This window comes from Ambystoma mexicanum, chromosome 5q (genome assembly GCF_040938575.1).
Source record: "Ambystoma mexicanum isolate Mex_15411 chromosome 5q, UKY_AmexF1_1, whole genome shotgun sequence".
In the NCBI taxonomy this organism is placed as follows: domain Eukaryota; kingdom Metazoa; phylum Chordata; class Amphibia; order Caudata; family Ambystomatidae; genus Ambystoma; species Ambystoma mexicanum.
Genome location: NC_090933.1, coordinates 556979777 through 556995376, shown reverse-complemented (window position 1 = coordinate 556995376; position 15600 = coordinate 556979777). Strand labels below are relative to the sequence as shown.

The 15600-nt window shown below is 44.6% G+C and overlaps 1 protein-coding gene across 3 annotated transcripts in view; it reads left to right on the top strand.

Annotated features, from left to right (window-relative positions):
- ST18 (ST18 C2H2C-type zinc finger transcription factor) overlaps positions 1-15600 on the top strand; it is a 683846-nt gene that overhangs the window by 482646 nt on the left and 185600 nt on the right. For 2 of the 3 annotated variants that reach the window (XM_069621037.1, XM_069621035.1), the window contains exon 11: positions 8029-8240. In XM_069621037.1, the coding sequence (XP_069477138.1) occupies positions 8029-8240 (212 nt within the window). The remainder of the gene's footprint in view (positions 1-8028; positions 8241-15600) is intronic. The other variant, XM_069621036.1, reaches the window with a different exon arrangement.

Here is a 15600-nt window from a genome sequence, read left to right as displayed (position 1 = left end):
TATAGCCGGTCCATATTGCATCATAAACACTGATTGCTAGCCAATCATATTGTTGCTTACATTACAGGAAGTATATAACGTACCAAACTTTGAATCATTTTCATTTATCCAACCATGTAATTTGATATGATATGATAAATCATTTATGACACACCTGCAAACAAGTGTTATTTCTGCCATAATCAAATCCTTTCTTGTGCCAGGTTCTAATAGGAAAATGGGGGGAGTGCAAACTGAGAGAGACAAAATCCTCTCTTTTCACAAAACGTTAGCTTAGTGTGATTGTAAAGAAATTAGAAGGACCTCTGCAAAACAATGTAAGTAATCTAAACCATGGGTATGCAGACTGTGGCTCTCCATATGCTTTGGCGTTTTAATTTCATGATCCCTCACCATTGACTAAGCTGACTGGGGTTAATGGGAATTTTAGTCCAAAACATCTGGTCGGCCAAAGTTTGGGGCCACTGATTTCCTTTAACCCTATTGCATTGGAGCAATCCGTAGTGCATGCTGATGGACAAGAATAGTACATACAGAGATGCTGAAATGTTCGTTATGCACAAGCAAATTATTCATAGCATATACTCTATTTCTTGTCAATTATTTCCAATGCATGTAACATCTATTTGCATGTTCTATCTGTATTTATTTATTTATGTTGTCATTTATAAAGCACACTAAACCCACAGGCATCATGTGCTGGTTACAGGAGTTACAACAGTGCAACACATAAGAAAAATGTCAGACAAGTTGAGTACAGAAGTGGCAAGTTTGTGGTAGTTGCATCTCCTCTAGGTATGTAGGGATAAAAGTCACGATGTTTCCAGAAGGCCCAGCAAGATTGCTCCGATCTTAGAGGCAGTAGGAAGGCATTGCAATTCTTGGCAGCAATAACCTGGAAGCTGAGACCACCTGATCTTTGAATTCTGAATCTCGAGATGGTAAGACAGTGTGTATGGGATGTGGTGTTCACATCATTAGAAGTTAATTTGATTTTGCAATATACCACTGTGATGAAATAACTATTGCTTTGCAGGAGTACAGGGATGAATAGTGATTTAAAATCCTACACAACACTGCACTACCACTAAAGCAACTGTGATATCAATAATAACGAAATGCAAAGTTGGATATAAAAGGGGACACTCAAGATGAAGACTGAGGTAGCCAGGCATTAATTTCAACAGCAATGTTCAAGTTCAATGAAGAGGTCTCCAAAAAGATTGGGAGTGGGTTGTTAATTGTCACTCTAGCCCTTAAGGAAAGTCATGGGACAGAACTACTTCAAATACATTTTAGGCTTTTTCCTGAGTCTGAAAATCAATAATCCAGGTGTTTGGGTGCTTTCTGTGGTGTCGATTCTGCATTGGGTTGGTGAGTGGTTGGACTGGGTCCTACATGTGGTGTGGGTCAACAAGTGGCAATGGTACTTTATTTAATTACATTTATTTATTACATTTATATACCGCTCAGTCTCAGAGGTATCACGGTGCTTAAATAAAGCAGGGGTGTAACTTTCTTCTACTTGGCATGAGGAAGCTTCCGAGAGGCAAGCATTGTCTTGGTTGGTGTAGCCAACAAGAATTTAGAGGCAGCAACCAGAGCCCAGAGCTGTTCCTTTGTCCCTAGATATTTGTGAGGCCCAGTCCTGTGTCTTCTTCTGCCTTACCAGCCAGGAATGCTGCCCAAGAGCACTCGTTTGCCTTGTCTCTTCCACTAGGTGGCCTCCTGGGTACCAGTGTCTCAGCAGGCAGGCAGTGCTCCAGCATCAGATCGCCCAGGTATTCCACTTAGATTGGGGAGGGAAAGGCCTGGCTTCTTTCTTGGAAGTCTTCATCTTCACCTCTATGGAAGTCGAATCTTGAGCAGATTGTGCACCCAATGAAGTTCAAAGAGAATGCTTCTTGTTCTGGTGTCCAAAGATGATTCAAATAAAGGGGTGGTCTGCCCCCTTAAATAGTCAATATGCCACAGTGTATTGCGCTTCTTCCAGAATAGGGGACAAACCCTGGCTATTGTTTGTAAAGTATGTTTCATGGTGATGTCAGCCCCAGAGTGCTTTGTCTGCAGAAAGTGGGGACGGGCTAACAGAACAGTGAGTGACCTAAGAGATTCCAAAATAGTGGGACCCTTTTCTGGACTGCATTTCTCTCCTGGGCTACTCTAGCTCTACTGCTCCTGTCTGCACTGCATACAAGGGACTCCAGAAATGATCATCTGTGTGATTTCCTTTTGGATGGCAGAGCCTATCCTTTATAGCGCCCAGCACCCTGTGGATAGATTCTGTTCTCCTGGAAGGTGACAGGTTCTCCCAGAGATAATAGTAGGACGTCTATGATTACACCCAAATGGTTTGTTTTGGGTTAGAAAAACAGCTACTACACATTTGTCATGTCAGAGGAGGAGGCCTATCAACCAAGCTCACAATTAAATGACATCAGAAGGTGTAGGTCAGTTTAACTGTGGCTTTTATGTTTATTTTTATTGAAACTGCCACAAGGCATAGGGGAGCTGCAGTTGTATTAAAAACAATTCCGATTTTTATTGCAAAAAAAAGCCAAAGTGAACATTGGAATAACTTTAGTTCTATATATGCCTGTGGAAAATGCTGTCTGTGAGGGCAGAACAGACTGATCTTTTTTGTTGTTTTATTATTACAATGATGCATGTAGGTCTGTCTCTGAAAGGGAGGTCTGCTAATAAGAACACCCTTTCATAATGCTGAAAAGGATAGTGCAAGGATGCAAATCTACTTGGCATGCCTACTGACACCTCCCAGTAGCTACCTAGTAGCTTGGCAATTTGGCAGAACAAGGTGACATGTATAGTCCTGCCGAAATGCTAATGGGGCACAAAGCACAAATAGCCAGTGTCTGCATTTAACCATGGGTAGATCCTGATCCTAAATTAAATCATATAATCATGCACTCCCAGAACCTTGAGACTGATGACAATTCTAAATATAAACCATGTCTAATGATGTCATGCTGGTCTCAGATAATCCACAATTATGCTGGCCAAACCAGTTTGGAGTAATTTTATTATCAGCTTAGTATCTGGTGACCTTCCTGTCAGGGACTCCGATATATTCCCTGATTGGAACTCAGTTAAAAAAAACATTTGGGCCCTGCTCCAACTAAAGCCTTTGTATTCCCTGGGAAAGGGTTGCCACCTTCCAGGAAGACAGGCATTTTCCCCAGTAGGAAGGCTTGGCCTGATGCTTCAAAGGACAGGCTCTTCCAGAAATCGCACAAGCAGGATAATTAACAGTGACTTTTTGATGTAGGCAGTGAGGAAAAGGAGGTGGACTTAGAGTAGCTAGTAGAGAAGCATCAGGCCACAGAAGGTTTGCATCATCTTGGATTCACCCAGGGTTCCCAAACTTCCACTACCCATCCCAACTTCCTGCAGACAAATCACAATGTGTATGGCATCGTCAGGCAGAAGACTCTGAAGGAACAGCCAGGAAGGGACCCCTTACAGAAGGGTAGCAAGGAACCAATCCAGTGTAGAAGTGAGTGAGACCTCCCCCAGTTCAATCATATTTGGACTACTGAATAAGGATTATTTCTGGATGTTTACTGGGCGTACAGTCTACTCCAAAGCCCTATGAAAAAGAGGTGATGATAAAGGCTGAAAAAAGGGAGAAGCACCCTTCCTTTAACCATCCCAGAAAAACATTTGGGGTGACCTACTGGCTGGACAAATTGTGACCTGCTGGCCTACTACAAATTGATACCATTGGTACCCAGGAACTTGCACACTGGAGGTGAAGGCCCATGTAAATGAACTCCAGAAACGTCCTAGCTACGAAGTGCAGAATAAAGGACTTACCTTGCCCCTGAAGATCTGGATGGGGCCCCCACCGCACCCAGAATTCACGTAAGAGCTCTGGACCATGTTTTCCAGCATTGATCCATTTCCTAGCCGGCTTGACTGCTTTGGGATGCTTTTTGGACAGGTGCAAGTACCTTGATCTGTCTTTAAGGCTTGCCACATTTTTCTATCTGCTGTCGAGATGTTGAGCTGACGGCTTGACCCAATCCCCGTGCTGTGGCCATTTTAGAGCTGGCCACCACTAAAGAATGAATCACTTCATTGAACCTCTTCAAATAGACTTGACCAAATCGAGATGCCAACTCGACCCATTACATGCCTGCTCTTTATCCAATTCCAGTCGATCGTTGCTACTGGACTGCACCATATCGCTGGACCATCTTCAGCTGACTCAACATTTTGTGACATACAAAATCCATTGGTAGCAACCATCTCGAAACATCTCAATGTCAACTCGACCCATTGCATACGATCTAGAAGACTGACTCAACACTATTGAGTCCCCAAGAAGAAGCATTACATGTATTTGAAATGATTTTCTCCCCCTGATCTGACCTAATGGGTTCTAGTGACTAGGAAGAGCCCAACCTCAACTTTTTAAAATAAATCATTTGTGAACTTTTCAGCTGCTGAAATTACTTCCTGTGAACCCCTGTCATCAGACCCTTTCATTACAAATTCTGCATTCTCTGTGTTTTTCCTTAACGGGGTGGGTCATTCTTATTTTATTATTTGTGTGTATTTTTAGTTCAAATAATGTATCCTATTTTTATAGAACCTTGGTTAGACATTCTTTCATTTTGATACCACAGTGATATTGTTGTTTCGACTGCTTTTGTGCTAGCTCGCATCCCTCCTAAAGAGGCCTCCCATTGGCCCATGCTACCTTAAAGAGGCAAAGGAGGTAAATATGTCATGCTGTGTCTGTTTCACCTTTATGATTGGAATCATTGCTGGTTTAGCAGTAGTGTGACAATGAAGAAGTGTTGTATCCATTACTCACCCCTGGATGCCTGCAAACTGGAAGTCATTTTGTCACAATGTCAGCTAAAAGTCCTTTGGAGGGCAACTTCCTGAAGTAGTCATGAATGGTTACTCTGGATTACAGACTTTCACCACTTTTGTAGCAGATTTGGCAACCAAAATTGGGTTTGCGCGTTTAAGTGAGCAAAGCAGGAAATGCAGTTTTGAAAGTGTCACGCCAATGCTGTTAAAGATGAACTTAACTTTGCAGACTGTTTCTAAATATGCACCAATCTGCACAAAACTTTACCTCACATATAATGCTGTATAAATTGAGATGCGTCAATATAAAGCTGTAAATTGGGAACGGATTTCCAGGGCTATCACCAATTGGAACTACACCCGGAATCCAGAGCAATTACATCCTTTGCCACCCATGACGGCTTATTCAGATATCGCAGACTCAATTCTGGCATCTCCTCAGCCGCTCAAATCTTTCAGGAAACGGTGCGACAAATCATTAGGCCAATACAAGGAGCTTTGAACTACAGCGACGACATCCTCGTTTTCGGCTCATCAAAAGAAGCCCATGACTCCGCCCTGTTTGCCACCTGTGAGGCAGTACAAGCTGCTGGCCTCACACTCAACATCGAAAAATGCCGGTTCAGCAATGCAAAGCTCAATTTTTTTGGACACATTTTCCCAAGTGAAGGGATGATGCCCGACCCTGAGAAAGTGGACACCATCTCAAAACTCAAAGAACCACAACAGGCTGCCGATGTCTGCTCTATTCTGGGGATGGCCGGTTACTGCACCAGGTGTATACCACACTACGCATCCCTCACAGAGCTGCTCAGGAAACTCCTAGAGAAAGAAGCGCCATTTGACTGGACTCCAGGTTGTCAATGCGCTTTCAACGACATCAAGCAACCCCTCACCGAGGCCCATCGCCTAGCATATTTCAACCCGACGTGGCACACGGAAGTGATAGTAGATGCGAGTCCAGTTGGCCTAGGTGCAATTTTAGCACAGACGAGCGGAGCAGACGTCAACCCCAGGCACGTGGTAGCATACGCAAGCAGAGCACTATCTACCCTGGAAACTGCCTACTCCCAGGTGGAAAAAGAAAGCCTCGCCGCAGTCTGGGCATGTGAGCATTTCCTCAATTTTCTAATCGGCAAAAGATTTACCCTGATAACTGATCATCAAGCACTACTATCACTTTTCGGCAATCCTCACACCAAGATGCCTCCAAGGATAGAACGCTGGGGCATCCGCCTTCAATAATATGATTACGACATCATTCATCGACCCGGGGGCAAGTTAAACCCTGCTGACTACCTGTCACGACATCCAGTGGGGGCCCCTCTCACACAGAAAGGAGATGTTGCATATATCAACTATGTAGCGGCAAACTCACTACTATCCGCGCTCTCAATAGACACAGTCGCTGCAGCATCCGCCGCAGACCCCACCATCTCACTGGCCATCAGCCTGACGTTAGCCAACAAGTAGAGAGACCACTGACGAGCAACGCTGGCCCACCCGGGGGTGTGCAAGGAAAAAACTGAGAAACTAGCGAGGGTACACAATGAACTAGCGGTAAAAGACCACAATATCCTACTCAGGGGTTACCGCATCGTAATCCCAGCTGCTCTGAGAAAATATGTCGTCCACACCGCATATGAAGGACACAGAGGAGCCAAAAACACAAAGAAATAACTGAGGCATCAAGCCTGGTTCCCATTCCTAGACGCCGCAGTGGACGAATGGGTAAAGAACTGTCATGCCTGTCAGTGCACATCCCCAGCCAAAACTCCGGCCCCTTTGCAACATACACCAATACCAGAACACCCCTGGGAAAGAGTGGCCATAGACTTTTACGGACCCACAGAGTAAGGCAAATATTTTTTACTCCTGATAGACTTGCGATTCCCGATAGTAAAAAAAATAGCCACCACAGCATTTCCCCAAGTAGCCAGAGTGCTAGAGGAAAGTACTCAGCGAATGGGGAATCCCCAGAGTGGTTAAGTCAGACAATGGGCCACCTTTCTGTGGATATGAATTTGCAGCGCTGGCAAACCATCTAGGCTTCAAACACATGAAGATTACACCTCGACACCCGCAAGCAAATGGGATGGCGGAATGATTCATGGCATCAATAAAGAAAACAATCCAGAGAGCCCGAATCGAAGCAGTCAACCCTCATCTAGCACTATGCCGGCTCCTCAGAGACTACTGAAATATGCTGCATGAAGCCACAAACAAAATGCCTGCCGAGCTCATAGTACGGTACGAGCTACACACACACATAACACGAAACCTGTCAGCTACAGAGGACCAGATGCAGAAATACTACAGAGAGACGCTGAAGAGAAACGGATAGCGAAGCAGCACACCGACACAAGGCGTAAGGCGATGCCAAAAGACTTCCAGATCGGAGATGAGGTGCTAGTACAGCAACCCATGGTACGAAAGACAGACCCTCGGTATGCTCCGAGCCCCATGAGAGTCACGGCAGTAAAAGGAACAATGGTGACAGCACAAGACCATGACAAGGCCATCACGAGGAATTGCCAACAGTTCAAACATTACATCAAAAGAGAAGACTGCAAGTCTCCGCTGAGACCTAGCACCCCAAAGCCAAGGGCCCCCCGAGATGACTTGTGGATTCTGCCGAAGGAGGACGCAAGCAGAACGGATCAAGGCGAAGGTGCCCAGAATGAAGGGGAAGCAGAGATCCGACACGAGAGACCGCAGCGAGTCATCAAGAGACCAACACGACTAGTCGAAGAATGTTAAGGGTACGTTTGGACATTTGTCCGGGGGCAGTGTTGCCCGCCACTGCAGGGTTAATGGAAGCCCAGCCCACAAAGGGGCGGGCGTCATGACGCATGCATAAAGTAAGGGGTTGTTGGGAAAAAGCTCGCTTGGCGCCAGTTAGGTGGAGGCAGTTAATAAAGACGGTGCTTCACAAACTCCTCCGTGCGTGGTGTGTAATTATTTTCCAGCCCGATCCCAGGCAACAGTGTATCAAATGGGCCCCTTTAAAGCAGCCTCATATTTCCCTGAACCGATTTTTTCATCCTGCACATATACTAGTTGGCCTTTAAAGTATTTGTTTCTTGTACCTTGAAATTGTGAACACTTGAAATCAGTCATGGTTCAAGAAAAAAATTGTAAGGTAAAAACTGACAATGCACAATTGATAATCAAATGTCTCTTCAGCAGGCAAACATTTTTCACATCCTGTGAAGCCTCCTCATCGCCTGCCCAGCGCCCACACACAGAGCCCCTGCCATGCCAGCTCTTACGGCTACGTCCACTGTGGTGAAGACACCCACATAGCAGCAGCTGCTGCTAAGCTCAACCTTCCCACCCGCTGCAGGGAGGCCGCCATGGAGATCCTGTCCAACAAATCACAGACAAGCTCTGCCAAGGTAAGAGGGCCCAAGAACCTGGAGGGGTCAGGCTGAATGGAGTTTTGCGCACGTGACTGCGTAATCTTCACTTAGACGATGTGTAAAGCATGCTGATGCACAGATCGAAGAAGGGAAATGGTGTGGAATTCGATCGAATCATTGCTCCACCCTGATCCATGGAGCAGTGCAAAGTGTATTTTTGCAGTACTTAGTGACCTTGCACTGCAGAAATACACTTTTTGAACTGCTTCATGAATCAGGGTATTTGTGGCAGTGCAAAGTCACTTTGCACCAGTGAAAGTGTGGAAGAAATTTCCTCCACACAAAAGCAGGCATACATTATGAGGTGTAGTAATGAACCTCATCATTTGGGTTAGCGGTAAAACATACAGTATTCAGAATATTCACGTTTTACAACTACCGCCAAACACCCCTTTAGTTTTTAAATTCCAATAGAGTTACATTTAAAAGTGTATTTCTAAGAGGAGTGTGCAGTGTAAGTAATTGTGACATGCTCACGATGGCGGCTAGCAATCTGCCAAAGCTATGTAGCACACAGTTCCATTACAGACTGACCAATCACATTCCTTTTCCAGATTCCCTCATAGAATATCTTGAGTAACAGAACACAGTATTTTGTTAATGATTGGAGAAAAAAAAATACATTCTCTGCATCATTGGAATGCAAGATTTGTTTGGGATTCTTCCTTTCTCTGCCTCTATTGCACTAAAAAGAAAGACAACAAACAAACAAAAACGTTTTAGAAAAGAAAGAATGTGAATCGTTATTCGGCATAAAGTGATATGATGGTCAGAAAAACCCATGGTTGGGGGAAACGATATTTTTTCCTCATACTATGCAGCACTTGGCCCACATATTCTAGGATTGGAATTCGTTAATATAATCCTACCAGTCCTTGAAAATGTTGGAAAGGCAGTTTAGTGGGAGGAAAAACATATGGTTCTCCCAACAATATTTTTCCAAATGATAATATCACATACACCGCTTTATTATACCCATATATTCCAAAATGTAGATCTCTGTTAAGATTGTTGGTGTCTTGATTTCTGGTTCTTATTACACTGATAAAGACAAAGAGTGCCAGATAAAATGAATATTTAATTCGACAGGCTTGTACATTACACTCTCATGCCTATTGATTGAAGTGATGAAGAAGCAGTGAGGCGGTTTATTTTTTTATTGATTGGATGAGATCGTAAATGTTTGAATCAGAAGATCAGATTTATAAGTCCAAGCGGTGTGCCCGTGAGCTGGTTAAGGGATCAGCACTACAAAGTAGAACAAACGTTTGTATCATGATGATTTCTGCGTCTGACACAATAGAACCTGGACCGCAATCCCGGTCCTCAAGAGCCAAATCTCCTGTTTTCAGACTATTCAGACAAAATGACATTTGAATAAAGTGAATATAAATGGGTGCTATTTACTTATGTCTGAGCACATCTGAGAACCTGGTGTAGTTGGGGCTACTCAGGGACAGACTAGGAGACCCGTGCAACAGTATATGAAGGACCTGCTACTCTATGTAAATGTACCGAATGCAGCAACCATTTAACATAGCCATACTATATTTCCACGATTGCCTGTGAAAGTTGTTGAAAATGAGGCACAGCAGAAGAAAAAAGGGAGTATACACAATCCAGAGGATAGTCAGAAATTAGCAGACAGCAAACAGGGGCTGGTGGAAGGGAAGGTCATACCTCAGCGAATGTCTAAATTCCATACCAGCCAGCTGTGCCAATCCACCAGCCACCACCTTCCTTCATAGAGAGCAGGTGCCCCAAGGCATAGCCCCTCCTTTCCCAGCCTCTGCCACCTTCGAGTAACACATTCCAGAAACAATGCTCTTGCCGCCTCCCATACTGGCCCCCATGCACCACTTAACAGCTCCCCATGTCCCAGCTCCCCCGCCTGCCTCCTGCTTCTGGAAGTAATAAAGGGACAATGGGCTGTTTTTAGCGGCATGGCTACCCCCAAACCCGGTACTGGGTCCGGGTCCCGCAAAAGGGGATTTACTGGGCCATTCCGACCTTGAAGGGCCCGGTAATACCCTTTCGCGGTACCCGGACCAGGTACATCACCATTTCCATTTGAGCTCCCATAGGGCTCAATGGGAATGGGGAGGATGGTAACAACGGGCCCGTTAATGATGCGCCTGTTGTTAGCATTCTGGTCTGCTAGCGGGACCCACTCTGATTGTCTAGTCTGGCCACGTGTCCATAGCGGGACCCGCTGCAGACCACGTAATGTGGTGGCCCGGAATGAACGGTGACGTTCCCCTACCGGCACCGTTCATTCCGCGGCAGCCTACGTTGTAATGAGGCTAAATGTCCCTTTACACTTTCCAGGTGGGTCCTTATTTGTCTGTAGTTGGTTTTGAATGGAACTAGGCATGCGCAAGTCGCTTCACTTGTTCCTGCTATGGCTCAGGCTAGAGAGCCATTAACAGCCAAGCAAACCCTTGAACCATGGTATTAATGCAACATTGGCATCTGGGAATATGTGCTGGTCAATCAGGTGGTGCAGAATGTGGCCCTGATCCAGCAAAACATGCCCACGTTGCATACCAGCTTCCAAATCCTCTCATCTCACCACCAGCTTTCTTCCTGATGAGGTCTCATCCTCGCCCTGAACTCAACTCAAGCCCCTCCCCATCCACTGCACTCCAGCTGTAACTCCCCAAAATCCCCCATCACCTGCACCTAAATTTTCAAAGCTGCATCCCACCGGAGTGGTGCAGAGTGGCAGTCATTGCAGTCAGAAGCACGGTACTGCTTTTCAGTGTCAGTCTGTACTCACTGACTATCGTTACTGGAGGAGGTGCTGTTTTTGAAAAGCTCCTGTGAGCCGCGGACTGGAGCTGAGTGGTGCAGAGTGGCAGTCATTGCAGTCAGAAGCACTGTACTGCTTTTCAGTGTCAGTGTGTTCTCACTGACTATCGTTACTGGAGGAGAAGCTGTGTTTGAAAAGCCCCTGTAAGCCGCGTAGCGGAGTGGTGCAAAGTGGCAGTCAATACAGTCTGTGCTGACTGTGTGGCGCTCTTGCTGCCCACTGAAGCTTGGGAAAGCTGTGAAGTCAGGGAGTTTGTGTATGGGATATTTGGATTGCAGCAACTTCGGCAGGACAAGCAGCGAGTGCTACAATACATAGGGGTTATGGAATATCCTTGACCTATAACGCTGTACTCCAAAACTGCCATCGGGAAACGACTTACCAGTATGTCCGACCTACAGAGTGGCAAGCAACCTATGGCTCGTCTAACTGATCTTACGCTGATCAGTGATGCCGAGATGCTTTACCTCTCCCCATGTCGCCGGAATGCAGTTTGGCATCAGACTTTTGCATGGTCGAAATTGCGCCTCAGCTCGACGTGGCCCAACAGGTTTGGGTGAACGCTAGAAGTCTCCTGTTGGATGGTGCTGGGCATCTCCCTCTAGGGAACCCTTCTTCAAACTTGATCACCTCTTTTTTTGCCACCACAAGGTAATCTGGTGAGGACTGCCAAGAAGGATTTAGCATAACCCTTACTCTATACAAATGCAATCATTACCTCACGAGCCGGCATAGAATGGCAAAGACTCACATTTTTTGGATTCTTCCCCAGGGATTGGTCACCGATACATTCCAGACTTTGACACCACTTTCTCTTCAATTGGCTCTCCCCAACCCACTTTTGCCATCCAGGAACTCAGACTTTCCATTAGTAACGGATAGGGATGGGATCCCTCCGTGGGATCAATCACCGCTGGAGAAAAACCAGGTTATATGTATTCTGGTCTCATTATACGAGAGTCTAAAAGTGGAATGAAAGCTAACTCAGTGCTTTTGGAAACACTCTTGTTCAAGTTTGAAAATGTAAAATTGCATGTTTGAGCAAACACAATTTAGTTTTCTCACGGTTCGGCCAACACATTGGCCTGTGCGATACCATCCGCCGGGTCTCCTGTTGGTAATATTACATTGCGGACGGCCGACTGCACTAGGCTGGGTATTCGTGGGATAGAGCCCTTGCTTAGTGATGTGAATGTGGCTCTGAATCAGTAAGGGTCGGTGCGTTTGCTGGACCTTACTTTGGGAAGTGTCTTTATTTGTGAGGGTGATGCAGTCCCCCGTAGTTGAGGGATTCCTCATGGTGATGTGGAGATTGTATTACATCATGGATATCTGCCCTGGGCCATGTTTATCTAGAAGCCTCCTTACCGTAAGAGACGAACCTTGGGAATGGTGGCAGCTAGACGGGGGGAATTCTCCACCCTAGAAGGAGCGGATGACTACATCCAAATATCCACAGAGGCGCTCAGAAGTTCTTCATCCGTTGTACTGAGAAAAGCAATGAAACAGAAAGCCTCTTTGAAAAAAACAAAACATTGCTCTGCCCTCAATGCCAATACTCCCGTGTCCAGGCATTTCTTGAATAGCCTGTTATCCAGCTTGTTGTGAGAATGGCGCTTTCAAACGTAGCTGTGACAGAGGCTCTGCCTCAGGACAAGGAAATCACAACACCTTGTCGCGGAAAGCCTTACACTATTATTATTGACAAGGAATGGCTGCCTGTAATCTCCATTGTCCACACCGCTGGAGATTAAGAAAGGTCTACTGCATTGATGGGCTCATTGAGGGTAGATTCTCAGGGAAAGAAATGTGTAAATCCATCGACTGTGTTGCCTGATGCTTTAAGATCTGTTCAAGCATTTGTCCCCAGTGATCCTTCTTCGGAGAGGCACCTAAAGGGAGAGTCACATACTTCAATCTTTGGCTCAGGGGTGGGAGAGCATCGATCAATCTGTGGTTTATTTTAAATCCAAGCATGTGGCTGATATAGTTCTACAAGAGAGGGATTCATTGCGAGTCTATGGCATTGACTTGTCAAAACATGCAGAGACTAAACCAGTGGGTGGTTCAGTTAATGTACTGGGAACTGATCAACAGTTAAGTGCAGAAATGTCAGCCTTGATATTAAAAATGAAGACCTCCGAAGAAGCAAGGGATTGGTCTTGGCTATTCAATGCGAGGAAATTCTAAAATTCACCCATTGCTGTTTTCCAGACATGTGGGAGTGACCCCCTTTTCCATCTTGCTGTGGAACACGCAGGGCACTCCCACCTGTTCACTAATCCGGTTGTGGGTTTGGAGTTGAAGTCACAAATTATTGTTTGTCTTCAGGAGACTTGGGTGTAAATTCCTCCGGTGTTTGATGGCTACCTTGTACTCTTCCAAGCTGCAAGGTGTGGAGTGGTGGCTCAATGTATGGAGGCCTACTTACTCTGGTTAGATCAGTGAGTAACATTCGGGTCGTGAAGATCGAGGACTTATTTTTTGGCACCTTACTGACTTATGTGTTAATACTCGGTGATGTGACTTTTCATTTGTTGATTATTAATGTGAACTGGCATGGAAAGATGTCAGAGCTGGCGACTATTTTGGATCGTCTGACTACGTTTTGGCTTATATGTGGGTGGCCAGATTCTTTTGGCAGGTGATCTTAATTCTGAACCCAAAGATTCTAACTTATATATGAGCTATATAGGGGATGAAACCGCTCTGTGTCATTTTTTTTTATTTTTTTGGGCTAATTTAGGCGGCCTACAAAAATTGAAAAAATGACATTCCTTTGCCCCCATCACCACCCCAGACCCTCTCTTGCAGGATTTCTTCCAGGGCTGACAGTTCGATTTAGAAAGACCCCTCGGAGTGGTCACAGAGCAGTCTTTCTAAATCGTTTTTTTTTAGTTTTTTTTTTTAAAAAGCTCTTTTGACCTAATACAGATGAAACATTATTGTCAAAAAAGCAGTGTAGAGGTAATCAATTGTTGTTTTGTATGAGGGCTCTTGGATTATATCTATGAATGTTGTCTGGGTTGAGATGTCCCAAACATCTGGAAGGACCTGTGTGAATATATCACTTAAAGTTTACATTTGAACATATATTTTGTCAACATACTTTTTACATAGATAGTCCATGGTTCATTTCTTCATACTTGTAAATTGAATTTTTTACAGAAACATGGTTGTGTGTAAAATACAAGAAGTATTTATGTATCAGAGGCATCGATTTTCCGAGGATGTCCAATGCATTTCGGTCTTAATGACCATCTTCAGGGACCAAGTTCAGCCTTGTAAGAGGATTCAATCCAACACTACAGCTAAGTCAATGCCTAGTCTGGGATACTGAATGGAAACCCTTATTGATATATCTTTAGGTCCAGTTCATGAGTTCTGGATGACTACCCCTATATAACACCCCTCTCTTAGAATCCCCCTGACCCCACTGAGCCAAGAAGTATTTCTGTTTTGCAAGTTTAAAAGGTTTATTTGAGAAATAAAACAAAATATAGATACCACGCTTTTATAATAAATTAATAATCGATATCACCCTTATAAATATAATGTTAATCAACAAGGGGTAATCTGGCACTAGCACACTTCTTTACAATCAATAAGGAGTTAGTATAGGATGGATAAAGTAGCAAAAATACTTTTATGATTTCAAGGGAAAAGCAATGGGGAATAAAATGCAGTACAGAAATACTTGATATGATTTTAGCAAAAGATAAGATAATCACTTTTTCTCTGGCAATTCACCCCCCTCCCCTATGCAATGTAAGAAATGGAAGGAGATGGAAAGAGGAGCACACAGTTCTCAGGAATGCAATCAAATACAATACGAAATTCAGTTCCCCCCCAGCAAGCTTAGAGGAAACAGGTAGGAGTTTGAAAACACAGGCCCAAGTGCTTTGAATGTGGTGGCAATGAAGTGAGAAATATGCTGAAAATGCTTTTAATTCCCTTTAGGAGGTTCAGGGTGAGTGAGAGATACTTGGGATGAGCTCAGGCTCACTTTAGCAATGATTCAGGGATGGTTATTAAGAGGCAAACACATTTTTAGCAGAGGAAAGCAAAAGGCTGCTATCTTTTTACAGGTAAAGAAATCAGGCCAAATCGCAAATCGCGGCAAAATTTGCGAGTGCGTGAATCGTGATTACGGCAAAAGTACAAGGAGTCTCGTTCCTAGCCCAAACGGTTCCAGAGATATGGATGATTAAATAAAGGTAGTTTTTCGGATTTAAAGTAAACTCAAAATGGCAGGTGACAGCTTTCAGCTTCAGAATTGACAGGTGACAGTTGTGCAGCTTTACAAATGACAGATGACACGATTTCTAGGAGGCTGTTCTACTTAGGTTAAAATAGTTTGGATTAGATTATTTTAACTAAGAGATTGGTTCTGCACAGTTCTGCTAGATCTGGTCAGGTTTTGGACTGGACTCCGGTTCTGGTCTCGGCACTTCACAGTGATCTGGGTCAGCTCTCTGGTTTTGCTCACAGCGGTCTGGGTCAGCTCTGCTCTGCTGGTCTAGC